Source organism: Nannobrachium achirus (assembly GCF_963921795.1).
Source record: "Nannobrachium achirus genome assembly, chromosome: 19".
In the NCBI taxonomy this organism is placed as follows: domain Eukaryota; kingdom Metazoa; phylum Chordata; class Actinopteri; order Myctophiformes; family Myctophidae; genus Nannobrachium; species Nannobrachium achirus.
The window spans coordinates 33,370,230-33,386,411 of record NC_137826.1 but is presented as its reverse complement, the minus strand read 5'-3'; the positions used below and the strand labels follow the sequence as shown (position 1 = coordinate 33,386,411).

At 41.3% G+C, this 16,182-nt stretch overlaps 1 protein-coding gene across 1 annotated transcript in view; it reads left to right on the top strand.

Moving 5' to 3' along the window:
• The window catches only part of LOC308304782 (protocadherin-1-like), a gene marked incomplete at its 3' end in the record, with an annotated part of 94,118 nt that extends 91,946 nt beyond the window's left edge, over nucleotides 1-2,172 (top strand). Inside the window, 1 exon segment of the mRNA XM_080749412.1 lies at nucleotides 1,760-2,172. Within this exon segment, the coding sequence (XP_080605538.1) occupies nucleotides 1,760-2,172 (413 nt within the window).
• Between the last annotated feature and the right edge of the window lie 14,010 nt (nucleotides 2,173-16,182).

Sequence of the window (16,182 nt, the reverse complement as noted above, 5' to 3'; positions counted from 1 at the left end):
CAAACAGTGTGTTGTCGCTGTTGGGTGGAAACCTTGTATGTGCAAAGCCGTTACTTTTCAGGAAGTGAAAAGAAAGAACCTGCGTTCCAATGGATCCAATATAGTTATTATTTAGTCAGAAGCTATTGTTAAATATTTAAAAACGAACCCAGACAAAAATCTTCAAAGATATTTCAAATATTTAAAAAAAATAATCTCCTCACATCGCCATATGTTGTGAGCTTGTCGAATATTTCCACTGCATCACGTGCAGTTGAATAAAATATGAAGTATAAAATAGGGCATTCATTTAACAAAATCATAAAAAAGGGATCAAGGAGATACAAGGTTTTCTGCGTGACGGCAACAATATAATGGAAACAAGTCACTAGACTGCGGTGAACAGGGTGACACATGCCAGACATACCATTATAATCCTTACCAAGTGCTTAGCGGTGACTATAGAAGCTCTAAACAACATGTACACAACAAACCGAGGCATTGAATGCATCATATCAACTATTGGGCCGACGAACACACACAGTGGGTCTCATTACACAGTGCATAGCAACTGCTACATAGCAACAGCTGATGATTGCTTAGCAACAGCTGCAAAGACCTCACAGAAGACGGGGAAGATTTTCATGGGGTGTTGCACATGAAGCCATCTCATGTTCACAAGCAGCCTCTTTTTTTCCCAAACCTTCGACATGTATATGTGATATGAAATTCAGTCTGATGTTTGTTTGTTGCTTGAACTTCACTCATGGCCAGGGGTGTTGCACCAAATTCTGGGCCCTGGGTACAAGGATTCACTCACATTTTGTGATTTAACTATTGAGAAATAGCAGATATACAAGCTCACAGCGCGGCACCGAGTGCCACGCTGCGAGCTTGTAGATCTGCTATTTTGAGTGCCACGCTGCGAGCTTGTAGATCTGCAAAAAAAATTATCTTGAAAATGTGTGCAAGTCTTTGAATATTTCAAATCCTTCTAAGGTTTTTTGAATGATGTCAGTGGTGCTCAAACCTTTTCATGTGAAGGACCCCCAAAATTAAATGTATTTGGCCACGGACCCCCATCTCAAAATATTTAGTTCAGGGGGCCCCCCAGAAGCAAAATTTGAGTTACAAATATCTGTTTTTCAATAGCTTAAAGTGATCCCTGACTAATACGACAAATATGTCTTAATACATTATAATTGTCCTCTATAACTACAATGTAAAATACACCTTAAATATTTTATTTCTTCTAGAAATAGCTAATCTTTCACTCAGTAGGGGAAATGCCTGTCGCAAGTTGATGATGTCATAAATGTCATGTGTCATTTTTATGGCATGCATGTGCAAAAAAACAAAACACAAACACATTTGAAATATTGATTTGATGCTCATATTAACCATAGGAAGTATTAAGTTTTTCACATGCATGCCATAAATTCCATAGGGATAGATCACACTTTTTGTCACACATTTATGACATCATCAACTTGCAACGGGCATTTCCCCTATTGAGTGAAAGATTAGCTATTTCTAGAAGAAAGAAAATAATTGAGGTGTTTTTAATTTTACATTGTAGTTATAGAGGACAATTATAATGTATTAAGGCATATTTGTCGTATTAGTCAGGGATCACTTTAAGTATAAAATAATTACAGACCTTGGGCCCTAGTAACTCAGTCCCACTCCACTCCACCGCCCCCCCTCCCCCCTCCCCTCCCCTCCTCGTGACGCCCCTGCTCATGGCATTCTTTCTCTCTCCTCCTCTTTTGCCCCACAGATATCCGTTCCCTCCCTGATGTGGCCATGACCGGGAACTGCACGCTGGAGTGCAGTGAATTGGGCCATTCAGATGCCTGCTGGATGCCCGGGCATCCTTCCCCGGTGCACAAGGCCAGGAACCCCCCCAAACTCTCTACCTTCGTGCCTTACCAGGAAAGAGGGAGCCTGGGGCGTCTGGCAAACGGGAGTGCCAGGCTGGGTGGCGAGGAACACCGGGCCCGTCTCCCGCCCTCCCGCAGTGCCTACTGTGCCAACAGCGGCCATGCCCCCAGTGCGGACAGCCCCCTGGAGGAGATGCCCCTGAGCGTGGCCTCAGAGTTCCCGCCCACCTCCCCCACCGCCGCCCACACCGCCCACACCGCCCACACCGGGCACACCGGGCACACCCCAAAACGAGAAATCTACCTGTGAGGAATATACTCTCATCTTGATTGGTGCACAGCTGAAGGAAGAAGCGCCCGAGAGACACATACTTTCATAAAGAAACATAGGTCGTCCATATGTTGAAATCAGTGCCCTTTTTGTAGGTAAAAGAATAGGCTGTGATTCATTCAATCACTAGCATGTGTTTTTTTTTTTTTTTTCGTATTATTTTTTTCATTAATTTATTCATTTTTATTTATTATTTAACTTATTTATTGTGGAACTCCGCTAATTAGGTGATTCATTCATTTATTTATACAAATTGTTGAAGGTTACTTGTCAAACATATTACAGTAAATACAGACTAATTAATGTGATTACTACTGATTTAGTTAGCCAAGTCCCACTTTGTGGAGCAATCTCTTGAATTTTAAAGTTGTGATCAGTGCTTCTGTGCCATTATTAGATATACAGTACGTCAATAGGGTGCCAGTGAGTCCCTAAGGGTAGGCATAACGTGTTTGATTAACAATCAAATGAAATGGTATTTCTTAATGTATAGTGCTGTAAATACATTTGAATGGTGTGTTCTACATTATATTTTTGTCTGGCAAAAACTGATAAGAAGAAAAAAGCCCTTGCCTCAGAAATTTTAGCATATTTGAGATTTCCTTTGCTGCTGCTGTTTAGACTTGATCGAAACCACCTCCAGAAGTAGAGCTTAGATATTGCGGAAGGCATTCGGACGGCATCTTAGCAACTCCCCACAAATATACACCTGTGACCCCTCGCAATCACAATAGAATGGCCTTTAACTCTACTCTGTAGGCGTTGGTGGGCATAACCGAATGGCAACTTTATTTTGGCGTTGTTGTGACTCACTGACTCTCAGCACTGTGACCTATCGTTCTTCTCACACTAAAGCCACAGTCCCTCTGAGTCACGTCGAACCCTAATCCCATGCAAGATGCATTCTGATTGGCTTCTCAAGAGTAAAAGCCAGTGGATCCGCGGCGATTGATGAAATCACACCGTTGCAGTCTGAAAATCTCCTTTTATGTTGTGACAATCACACCTTCTCAGCCTGTTTACCTCTGGGCCAATCAGTTTGCATGCAGCACTGAAGTAACAATTCCTTGCTAGGCTTAGAGGGTTATTTCCTCCACCTAGTCCATAATAAATCTCAGTTGGTCTGATGAATGCACAGGAGGTATTGTATTTACACAGGCATTTAGATCAAGACACTTCTGTCTCTAAAACAAATTGTAGTGATACAGTGTGTGTGTGTGTGTGTGTGTGTGTGTGTGTGTGTGTGTGTGTGTGTGTGTGTGTGTGTGTGTGTGTGTGTGTGTGTGTGTGTGTGTGTGTGTGTGTGTGTGTGTGTGTGTGTGTGCGCCTGCGTGCGTGCGTGCGTGTGTGTGTGCGGAAGCGCCCTATCATGTTCATCTGGCTGGTTGTGCCACCTGCATCCACAAGATATGTTTTACTTCCTGTGAGGTGTATGTGGTACACTGCCTGTCCTACACTGTAAAATCCAGTGTTATTGGTACAATTTGGTTTCGTTTGTACGCTCTTAGAGTACATTCAACCGTCAGGACTTTTACTGTGGCCACACCACAATGAAATTAATGACACTACTAATTTATACTATAAATATGTTTCCTATATGACAAAAAGAAAACACAGGGACCTCGAATTGTTATCAACAAAAAGAAAGAAAGAAATCTAGACAATGGTTTTCCAGGGTATGAAGGAAATAAGTGTGACTTTATATCATTTAATTATATCAGCAGAAACATGCTGAGATGGACTAAAATAATAAAGGTTGGACTAGCAGGAGTTGAGTTCAATTAGTCACCTCTCCTCCTTGTCTCTACAGGCTTTACATTGAACAAACATTACCTTGTTAAGCATTTTGTTCCCGTTTCTGCTATTTGGAAAGAATCAAAATAAGACATGCCAGTGGGCTTTATCTATCTCTACAAAGACTTATTTTCCCAGTGATTGGAAAGGATACATCTGAAGGACATGGAATATTAGTTCGTAATTGGATGATAATGATGACTCCACTACCCCGTCTCGCAGCACCACAGAATTGCAGAGTATCTTTGATTTAAACATTGATTTGATTAGATTTGTGGCTACCTTTCATTCTCCTTTTGACCTCTGCACAGTATTTCCATAGAGAGATAGGGCCTGGAGTAAGAGTGGAGAGCCTAGAATGGACATTTCCTAATTAGGGTGAGTAATGAGTGCGGAGCCAGGGCATATGTGAGCACACCCCCAGGACAACACAGACCCACCAGATAATGTGAATCCACCCGCACAACTACAATCATTTAAAAGGGGTAGTTTCTTTTAAAATATATTTATTTTTTATCAGCACTTAACCGTACACCACATTTAGAATAATTAAGCTGAAAACATATGGAAATTACTGGACATGGCCATGATTAAATAAGGTGGGCGATTATCCTGCCTTGAGGAAAGAAAGCACATTATGCTGTTTTCAAAGCCATTTAGCAACTGAAATAAAATTCAAGTAAGAGTCATAATACACTGTGATTAAGCCCCCATTGCCCCCAGCTCCTCTCTTAGAGCTGAGGATAGCAGCTTCTCTAACCGAAAGCAGCGGGGAAGATCACTGACCTGGAATTAATGATAAGTGTGAAACATAGCAATGAGTGATAAAGTCAATGTCACATTAGCCTCAATAACAACTTTATCTTTCCGTCCCTCTGCTCTGACTCAGTTCAGATCCACTCATTTTGGCTCCTTTATCTGGAGATTAAATCTTACCTGGTTCCAGCCTACGCTTTTCTCTCGTCTTTTACTGATTCTGGACAACAGCCTCCAGATCGGTCTCTTTGATACCCTATAAGATGAATGACAGGGGGAGCTTGAAGCTTAAGGCTCAATCACCGGATCTGACTGGGACTAAAAACAGCTGGGCTTGGGTCTCTTGTGACGCACGTCCTTCCACCAGACCATTATCCCCCTGTCTCAATGTACTGGATTCTGACTACAGCCAATAGGACTTTGGTCTCATGCCTGGAACACTGTACCGCCTGGTTCGACCTCTCTTTTGAACTCATGCTGAATTGACTGTGTTTACTTCTCTCTCCAACACAACATGGTTCTCCTTGATCAAGGTTGAGAGGACATCATGAAGCACTTAAGTACACTCGAGAGTATGTAAAAAAAAAAGAACGAAAAAAAGAAGAAAAAAAAGATTTGTATTTTAGCATTGATTTCATGTTGAATTCACTTGAGTATCTTTTGCCTCTCTGTAGTGCGTGTCGTATGGTGATCATTGCTGTGGACAGATGGACATAATGGTACAGTATGGTCAAGGAATTTTTATTACAGATTTAACACTCTTTAGCTAACTGGTCGTGAAAAGAATATCTCTTGATGGTGTACATAGATCTCCACATCCCCATGCCTGCTGTCAAGCAGACTATGAGTTTAGCATGAATTCCAAAGATAATTGGTAGAAAATGTTTACTGTTTTTTCCGAAATGTTAGTGCTGGTTCCTGTTCGAGAGCCCTCTCCCTAACGAACTGAAATTAACCGAACATTTCATATTTTTCACAGCTCATGTAGAATAAAGTGATGATTGCCTTGAAAATATGTCTGCAGGAGAGGACCCAGTTGTTATCCTAATTGTTGGTTATATTTATATAGGACAAAAATGCTTGTGATGCCATGTTTTTGTACAGTTTTATGTACATATAAGTGAAGCTTTCTAAAAGTTCTGATAAAAGCCGATGGCATATAAAAATTGTAACATGTTTTCTTGAGATGTGCACATCTTGCCTTGGTTGGATTGACCTATTGACCTTTGCTGAGTCGGTGTGAATGTGGCCGTTCTATGCCTGCACTGTAGTCATTCACAGACTCCCGAATCCCCAGGACTTTATCAGATTTTATGTTTGTTGTGAACAGTGGATTGTCCTATCTTACCAGTTTGTTCAATTCCTGTGTTCTGCTTCGTTCTGTTTCCGCATGTTGACAAATTCTCTTGTAATACTGTAAGTCCTCAAGAAGTTTGTAATAAAATCACTTCAGGGAAAAAAAACAAAAAGTAATGGCTAGAGTGTGTAAGTGTTGCGAAGGGATTCTTAAATTCGGGGGAGTTCTTATATTTTATGGAAGTTATAACATTTTTACAACATTGTACCAAAATCTGCCTCAACATGGGGCCCAGGTGCTTAAAATGTACTGAGCCCCTCGTTGTTTGTGTTAGAGTGATTAATCTGTACATCGGGGAGCACTAGCGAATTGAGGTGCTATTGTGGGCATTTTGGACATTTTGGGGGACATGGAGTAGGGAAATGTAACAGTACATCTCCATCATACAGACTTTACCTATTGGTACCAAGGTAAAGCATAGAGTTTTGGTTCTTATTATGGGGCTTACAAGATAGAATTCTAGGATTTCATTGTACCAAAATATTTTGAGTGAGTGAGTCAAAACAGCTTTTGTAGCGCATTACCGCTTGAAGGTCCCCTATGGTAGATACCAAAAAACATACAGTAATCCTCGTCTCTATAATGCCTCCCCCTGGTCAGCCGGGGCCCCTGAAACTGGTTGGAATAACATGTTCCTTCCATGCACCACGTCCTGGGAAGCTTCCCCCTGTCAGGTGATAAGAAGTGGTTTGCTCACTCCTCATGCATTGAAGGAAGCATGAGCTCGGCTCGGGGCTCTCCCCAGGTTGGCAGTGGGGGAGAGTAGCGCCCAGGATTACAGCTTAGGCAATTGGCACTGGTTCAAAAATGGGTTACAAAATCGTGGGATAGCAACCTAATGATCATTCCCACATTTCATGAAAATCTGCCCTTACTTTCTTAAGTTATCCTCCTAACAATCCAATTAACAGACAAGGAAATTCAACATTAAACGGTACCTTTTTTCAACCTCAATATATATTTTGGTTTGAAAGAAAATAGAAAATAGTCCAAATTTGCTTAATTGCTTACCAAAAACAACTACTACTGTACTGTACTTGGTGAAGCCGATGGGTTGGTGTTGTCTATCAGGGAAGTCGCCTACACCTCCCAACAGACACAGACAGATTGGGTGCGTCCTCCACAGACCCACGGACAGGCAGATACAGACATTCGTGGTTCTGGACAACGACAAGACTGACAGAATTCCCATCCGACACAAACCATCTCAGGGACAGGGACTGCAATGTATAGATAGGTAAGCAAGACTCACAATACAGGAAATTATTAATAATGCCGTGCAGGCTTCAGTGTGCGCTCAGTGAATGGAGGCCAGCAACATTTGTGGTCAAGAAAAACAAACCTAAGAAACTAAAACCTAAGAAACAAAAACCTGAGAACGAGTCGAGTGACCAAGATATGTCTGCAGCCATGTCTGCGGTCAGTCGCTAGCATTAATCGAGAGATAAGGTGGCAAGAAGGGGGACAGGAAGAGTAAAGTGCAAGGGTTTGAGATGGAGTCTGAAGACATGATTCATCAGACTCATGCTTTCTCTCTTCGGCAGGTAACACATTTTTATGTCATGAGAGCTGCGGCAGTGCCTTGCAAACATTTTGTTTTGCACCTCCAAAAGGTGTTCGAAGTAGCTGAACATCTCCTTTCCAATTGGCTCGACTAATGCACTTTGTGAACTATCATTACAATTTTGAAGAAAGGAATTGGCTGGCTACAAACCTCCCTCTCTGAGCGACTACAAACAAACCACCAGATTGCAGTTATTTAATGGAGAAAGTACACACTTTGTCCACTGTGTCTCCAGAAATGGTCAGATCTCTGAGACAAATGATGTCAAAGCACATCGGAGGTTGATGAAAACGAACAGCAGAGATCCTATAAACATCACCATTCCCGCCCACTGTATATAGTATACTGTACAGTGTGTGGGTCTAACATACAGAACTCAAACCTGAGCTGCAGGGAGTATAAATACTTTGATCTTTATTGCTAAACTTTCTTCGCTTCGGGAAGCCCTGCCCAAGCTGAAAAAAGTTCAGTGTCGTTTGTAGTATGCTGCAGCCTTAAGGTGCCATCACTTGGACGATTTTAAATGTAGCATTGGATTATCCTTCTCAGGGAAACATTAAGATATTCCGCAATTCAATTTGCATATCAAAGTGATGTTATTATGGCGTGACTCCACAGAGGTGAGCCGTCTATAGTCTGTCTGACTGTCTAGAGCCAATTTCACAACCTGCTGGACTGCGCCACATTTCTTGAGCACACTACCAGTAGTCCACAGAGTACCCTCCACTATTTATTTTCTTTTTTCACATAGTTTATGTTTTAAACTTTTTGAAATATTTAACTTAGGCCTAATGATGGGGCTTTGATCATGCTGAAATCTTGCTCACATATGGAGACATACAGTACATTATAGATACATCATAGACAACTGATGACATGGCTGGTGTACATTGGGGCCGCGCCATTTCTATGTAGATCCTGACAGAACCATGTCATTTCCCCCCACATACAGTATGTTCAGTGATGGACAAAACCCCAGTACTTGAGATCATATTAAAAGTAAAGGTTGAAAGTTGCTCAGCCACATTTTTAATTGAGAACTTGCTTTTATAGTATTCACAAAAAGGTTCTCAAAAGTACATGCTTTTAGAAACATGCTTTTAGAAAGGACGATTTCACCCATTTTCAACGTCAGATAATTGGTCCTCACTAATGTCATGATAAAATGGTACAATTTTGTTCTTCCCGGCCTGTGTCTCGGGCTGTGGACACGTGGACACCTCAGAAACCTGCTTACCAGTGACACCATCGTTAGGCAGTTAAATAAATATATATTTAAATTAGTATTTTTATTTGGATTAAAGCGAGAACAATGAAAGCCTGCAGTTTCTATTAACTTGGATTCCCCATTGATGATGTCACTGGCAGGCAGGTTTCTGTGGTGTCCACAGCCCTCCTCTGAGACACAGACCTAGTAGACAAAAATAGTACCATATTATAATGAGCATTGGTGAGGACCAATTATATGAAGACAGGTTGAAAATGGTTGAGGCTGTACTTTAAGTATTCAAACGTACAAATTACAATGCATTTATAATATCAACACTTTAAAATGTAGATTCAGATTTTCCAGTATCCTATCCTATATTAAAATTGGCTAATGGATGGCCGCCCCCAGCAGGCCGGCCAAGTATGGTTGAAGCATTATGATATATTACAAACACCAAAACTCCCCAGTTCACACAGAGATAGCTAACTATGGCAATAGCCATTAAGATTAAGATCATTATGTTAAAAGAAAAGAAGAAGAAAAAAAAAACAGCTGTGTGTGTGTGTGTGTGTGTGTGTGTGTGTGTGTGTGTGTGTGTGTGTGTGTGTGTGTGTGTGTGTGTGTGTGTGTGTGTGTGTGTGTGTGTGTGTGTGTGTGCGTGCGTGTGTGTGCGTGCTGCGTGCGTACGTGCGTGTGTGTGTGTGTAAGCCGCTGCCCATCTATCATATTCATTTCAGGCTAACTTCAGTTTGCAAATACATCAAAGATGCGATTATAAATCCATTTCTAATGGATGAAGCCTTGGCCTGGAAGAGAGGTCATCAGGTGGTCCCCAGCCTTCTTGGAGTGTTCCCACCATTAACCACAACACTCTCCAGTTGGTGGGTCAGCACAGCAGTGATTGGCCAAAGCACTGCCCCTCTGCAGGCTGACAGCTACTGTCCACTCTTTTATATCACACATAGGCTACTGTAAACGTTGCATTCAAAAGATGGAGGTTTGAGACACAGCCCCCCAGGTATTATAAAAGTATGAAATCTAGTTGAACTAGATTACTATTTCTATGCATTTGATGTATGGATGTTGATGTATTACCTTGCTTATTGTACTGTAAGTCATGTCTGCTAAATGCCTAGATTTTAAATTATAATTGTAAATTGTATTTAGGTAGAACCAGGCCCGGCGCCAGGATGAAAGTGACTGAGGGTGCAGTTAAAAAGGCGATGGGGCAATTTTTATTTTATTTTAAATGTTGTCATCCTGCTATGCCTATTCATTGATTTAGCCATGCAATATCCTCTGTCTGAAATGCTTAACAACAAAACAAGACTAGGCTACTGTCAATTATCCAATTACAGTATTTCACTGCAGTGGTGAAGCCAGTGTTTTGCTATTTTCTATGGGGTATACAATGCTTAAACTAGGGGTCAGAAAATACAACTGAAGGGCAACAGAAAAGACAAACAAACAAAACCATGCTTCCCTCCAGCATGTTTAGCATTTATTTCCCCACTGTGCCAACCTGTAATGGCATACCCTACATTTATTCCAGAGCCACCATGACCCGTTTCTGACAAATGCATTTTGAGTGCAAAAGAAAAAAGAAAAAGACTCCAGTCTAGAAATGGTATTTGGCTAAAAGTGTTATATGATTATTCAGCTGTGCTATGACTAATTGGTCATTTTGGATTTGATTTGATTGGACTGGGGCCTGTGTGGGTGGGAGGCCCCATAGACCCATTATCTATGTGGGTAGGAGGCCCCATAGACCCATTAGGCCTATCTATCTATCTATCTATCTATCTATCTATCTATCTATCTATCTATCTATCTATCTACAGTATCTATCTATCTATCTATCTATCTATCTATCTATCTATCTATCTATCTACAGTATCTATCTATCTAGATAGACAGATAGACAGACAGATAGATAGATAGATAGATAGATAGATAGATAGATAGAGAGATAGATAGATAGATAGATAGATAGATAGATAGATAGATAGATAGATAGATCTGTTCTATATCTATATATTCTATATCTATATATTCTATACCTATCTGTGTGTGTGTGTGTGTGTGTGTGTGTGTGTGTGTGTGTGTGTGTGTGTGTGTGTGTGTGTGTGTGTGTGTGTGTGTGTGTGTGTGTGTGTTGGGGGGGTGTCTGTGTGTGTGTGTGTGTGTGTGTGTGTGTGTGTGTGTGTGTGTGTGTGTGTGTGTGTGTGTGTGTGTGTGTGTGTGTGTGTGCTTATTATACATTCAATATAAAGTAAAACTATTAAAAAAGCAATTCGATTATGTGATGATGATTGCTGGGTTATATATGTACTGTACTGTAGATAATAATTAGCTTGGTGCACAACTCTGAATGTCAAGGCTGCAAGGTTGAGCACATCTGTAAGCCAAGTGAGCAGTTATCGTGTCTTTCAAACATAAAAGCGGCAGTAAGAAAAGACAACATAAAAGAACAGGAGGAGAAGGTAGCAAAGCCCCCTAAATTAGATTCCTTTTTTATACAGTCTCCAGCATAGCAGCAATGCAGCACTTTGGCTGGCATCAGCATCGCTGCTCTCAGTGGTGTAAAAAACAACCTGCAGCAGGTAACATATATGCGCATTAGTCAGGACCAAATACATATGAACATAGTTTGACAATGGGTGAAGTGGTCCTTTAAGTCAAGGGTCTTCAACAGGGGGTCCGGGACCCTTAGGTGATCCTCAGAGTTACAACAGGCGGTCCTCCAGATCTTTGTGTGATAGAAACGTTTTTATATTAACCACCCTCTATAGCATCCATATTCTGATAACTTTAGCCAAAAATAGCAGATCTACAAGCTCACAAGGCCTTGTGAGCTTGTAGATCGGTTATTTTCGGCAAAGAGGTTTGGTGGATAGAGGGGAAAAGAGCGGACTAAGTACAGAGTGAAAGGTCAAGTTTATTAAGTATTGATGGTTCAAGTGGTTAAATATCTGAAAACACAAATTGACATGAATCCAAAAGACACTGATGATTGTGCTGTCAAACAATGAAACTATGTGGAATCTGAAAAGGTTGTGGGGGTCCCTGCTTCATCACTCTCTCAACTAAGGCGTCCTTTGCCTGAAAACATTGAAGACCCCTGCAGCCTGGATCATCTCGTTCATCCCTTATGCCTCTCTCCTGGTACGAAGGGGTACGTGTGTAAACAGGGGCAGGACAAAATATGCAGGCTATGGGCTTCTTAAGCCGTGACATCATTTTGTAGTCAGGTGCCAAGCAGATTTATTGTCAATATGGGCAGTGCTGTGTCCCTCGCTATTTCAACAGATCCGAGACAAAAATAACGACTAAAGTATAATTCTACCACTTTCCTGTCAACAAGAAAGAGAAGAAAAATTAGCTTATAGTAAAAATATTCACGGTGCCTCTTGGCACCAGAATTTCTCCTCCGCCTACAAAATGATGTCAGACTTAAGAGGCCAATATGTATCAATCAATTACACTGGATGAAGCGGCAATGCAAAGGTACTGTTGTGCATTGGTTCTCAAAGTGGGGTCCGGAGACCTCCAGGGGTCCTTGAGGGGGTTCCAGGGGGTCCCCAAATGAATGATGGATATGTTAGGAACCAAATGGCCCCATATGTGGCTGTAACTTGGAGAGTGAACCAAATGGACCGTTTGCACACTCTCAGAGTTATGGTGGTCAGTGGTGTAATGCCAATGTCCAGGGACGTCAAAACATCTTGACATTCTGTCTGAATAATTTTGAAAAACCACCGTGGCACAAAATCTTTTCAGATGGGTCCTTGACTTGAAAAGGTTTGAGTGTGTGTGTGTGTGTGTGTGTGTGTGTGTGTGTGTGTGTGTGTGTGTGTGTGTGTGTGTGTGTGTGTGTGTGTGTGTGTGTGTGTGTGTGTGTGCGCGTGCGTGCGCGTGTGTGTACAGTAGTCTCACTAAAAGCTGACTCCTTGGTACAGTGAGCTCTACTATCCACTGGATTCATTCCAAAGTTGCATTTGCCAAGCTAGTGTTTGGTCATCGCCGGCTGAAAGGTTGCAGATTACACATTTAACTTGATATTTTACTGGGGTGATATGTTTTGTATACATCATCTGGCTAGTAAACAATAGTGATTCATTTTAAAGCACATTTCTTAATTAGAATTCTGCCCAACACAATCACTGCAAACTGTGGTGTGCATCTTTTGACCTTTAACAAGAAATGCTTTGAAGCAAAATACAGTAACTGTGCCGAGGGATTGCCACACTGCTACACTTTACTGTATTCTACACTGCACAACTCAACTATCTGACAGCATAGCCTTGCGTGTTCGGAATCTGTAAGATCTTGACTAAACAATGTTTTCGAATCAAAGCAAAATTGATGAATGGTCTCTTAAGTGCTTGAAGCTACAGTAAACTAAGGTACCGTATATATATACCATATATATACGGTATATTGGGCATATTGGTTGGATCATATTGGTTGGTTCAACAAAAAAAAAGAAAAATCATACAACACATCATACAACATTGTGCAAGTACAGTAACGGCAGGGGAAGCAGCAGAGAACATATAGGCAAAAATCTGTGTGCAAAAGTTGGAGTCTATAGAACCTGTGAGACCCCCAGACATGCTTACTCGGTCTCGTTATGTGAAAGTCCTATGACGTCTATGACATCTGACATCACACATACAATCACTTTTATGGCCATATATGGAGATCCCTGTAGAACCAACCGTGTGCTGTGAGACCCCAGACATGCGTCCGTGCGTGTCAGTATCTGTCTCTCAGTCCTTGTCCCCTTTTATGGGCATATTGGTTGGACTTTTAAAATATGTTTTGAAGCTAAATAAAAGTACTGAACACTAAATGTGCTTTCAAAATATGTGTGGGAGTGTACTTCACACTACACACTGCATGTTAACTAGAAACTAAAAAGAAGCAATGGCTATAGTTTTTTGTTGCTTCACTTTGCCTTATCGAATATGGTGCTATTTTTAAGATATTCAGTTTTTCACACTTGCTGGCTTGCTTCAGGATTTTCAACTTTGCAATGTTGGCATCTCTCTCTGTGCTAATTTAACTTTATCTGTGTTAATGCAACTTGCACTTTTACTTTTGAATTTGCAAGTCAAAATGTCTGTGTGTTCGGGTGGCACAGCTTAGAACTACTTGCCCACCACCGTGGAGACCGAGGTTCAATTCCTCCTCGGCGCCCCCGGCTTGGCTGGGTGCTCTAACAAACAGTTGGCGGTGTTCGTGGGTGGAAGCCGTCCACATGCATTACCCTCTTCCGGTGAAGAGAAGTGGCTGGTGACTCCATTGTGTAGTGGAGGAGGCATGTGGTGGAGGCAGGGGCGTCACAAGGGGTATAAAGTGGGACTGAGTTACTAGGGCCCAAGGTGGAGGGGCCTAGTAACTTTAGCTATTGAAAAATAGCAGATATACAAGCTCACAGCGCGGCACCGAGTGCCGCGCTGCAAGCTTGTAGATCTGCTATTTTTGAAAAGTCGTGAAAATGTGCGCAAATCTTTGAATATATGTATTTTTTAAGTGAACATTTGTAACTCAAATTTTGCTTCTGGGGGTTCCAGCTGGAACTAAATATTTTGAGATGGGGGGGGGTCCTTCACATGAAAGAGTTTGAGCATCACTGACATGGAAACATAGGTTTTCCTGGCACACATTTTCACGATTTAAAAAAAATAGCAGATCTACAAGCTCGCAGCGCGGCACTCGGTGCCGCGCTGTGAGCTTGTATATCTGCTATTTTTCAATAGTTAACATTCATGGGAGGCCCGCAGTGAATCCTTGTACCCGGGGCCCAGAGTTTGGTGTGACGCCCCTGGGTGGAGGCATGCGGCACACCCTCCCCAGGCCAACTGTGAGGGCTTTAACCCACAGCGACAGGGACAATGTAGGCTACTGTAGTTCATTGTCCAAGAGGAATTGGCAGAATGACTTAAATTGGGAAGAACAAAAATAAACTAATAATAAGTATAACAATAAAGACTTGACTTGGAACTTCAGAGTTTCCCAGTCTGCCTGGTTGCCATAGTGGTTAATATAATATAATCTTCTAGCCCCATATTACATTTTTGGTAAGACAATTAAGGAGAAAATGTTAAATTGGCTGGAGGGTGGGGTTAACAATTGTAGCTCAGAGGTGAGGGGGTTTTCCCTTCAAGAGGTTTTCTTTACTTTTATTTCTTTTGCATAATTATTGTCAATATTGTCATCATAATGAAGACAGAAAATATTATGATGATTTAAACATGTATTGCTAATGACCATCCTAACAAGGGAGTAGGCACTTTGTTCTGGATGTGCAGCAGCACAGGACCTCTTGTGTTGTCAGATTGTGTGAGAGAAATAAGCAAAAGCTGAAGACAAGCAACAAGAGGCAACTACAGTACGTAGGCCTATAGGCCACATGAGCATTTAAACCTATACATTGGTTATTTGAAAATAGCCGATCTACAAGCTCACAACACGATGCGACACGCTGTGAGCTTATCTGCTATTTTCAAAACTATTCTTGAAAAAGAAAACACACACACAAACACTAATTTTGGTAAAGAAGAGTTATAAAAGTTTCCAAATAAAATAATTGTAGTGGAGTCTGTATGTGCCTTTGAGATGTAAGTGCATGGAGTAGAAGTAAAAGTAGGCCTAATGAAAACAAAAAAAAAAAAAACATTCAAATTGAACTTAATTACAGAACTTGAGTATCACAGCACTTTGTTACTTTCCACCTCTGATGAACAGAGACAACCCTATGAGACAACCCTATGAGACAACCTGTCATCATGTCATGTGACTATTATAGAATGTCATGTGACTAATGTAGAATTTGGCACAGCTTGTTCATCTGGTTTCCTTGGTAATGTATGTACCTGGCTGGCACCCTTCAAGCCTCTTGCATAACAAATGAACTCACCAAATTACTTACAAGTTATGACGATAACTTTATTTTAATTGGAATTGGCAACAAAACAACAACAAAAAATACCTACCAAGGCCTCTCATGGGATATCCTACACAGCTGAAGAACCACTTAATGGAACGTTTGCCAAATCAAGGTACTGTACCAAACTTTAATCCTTTATGCTTCCTACTGTAATGAGACAGAACTAAGCTGCTTTATTTCCTTAAAATACCACCTACCTAGGAGGTTTCCTCGCCAAGAGACAATATGCCTGAGCTTAACTTTTTACAAACCAAGACACTGCTTTGTAGTCTTTACCGTCATATTCGCCACTGGTTCTCAACATGAGGTTCAGGGACAGGGACCCTATTTTCAGACTACATTAAATATACATT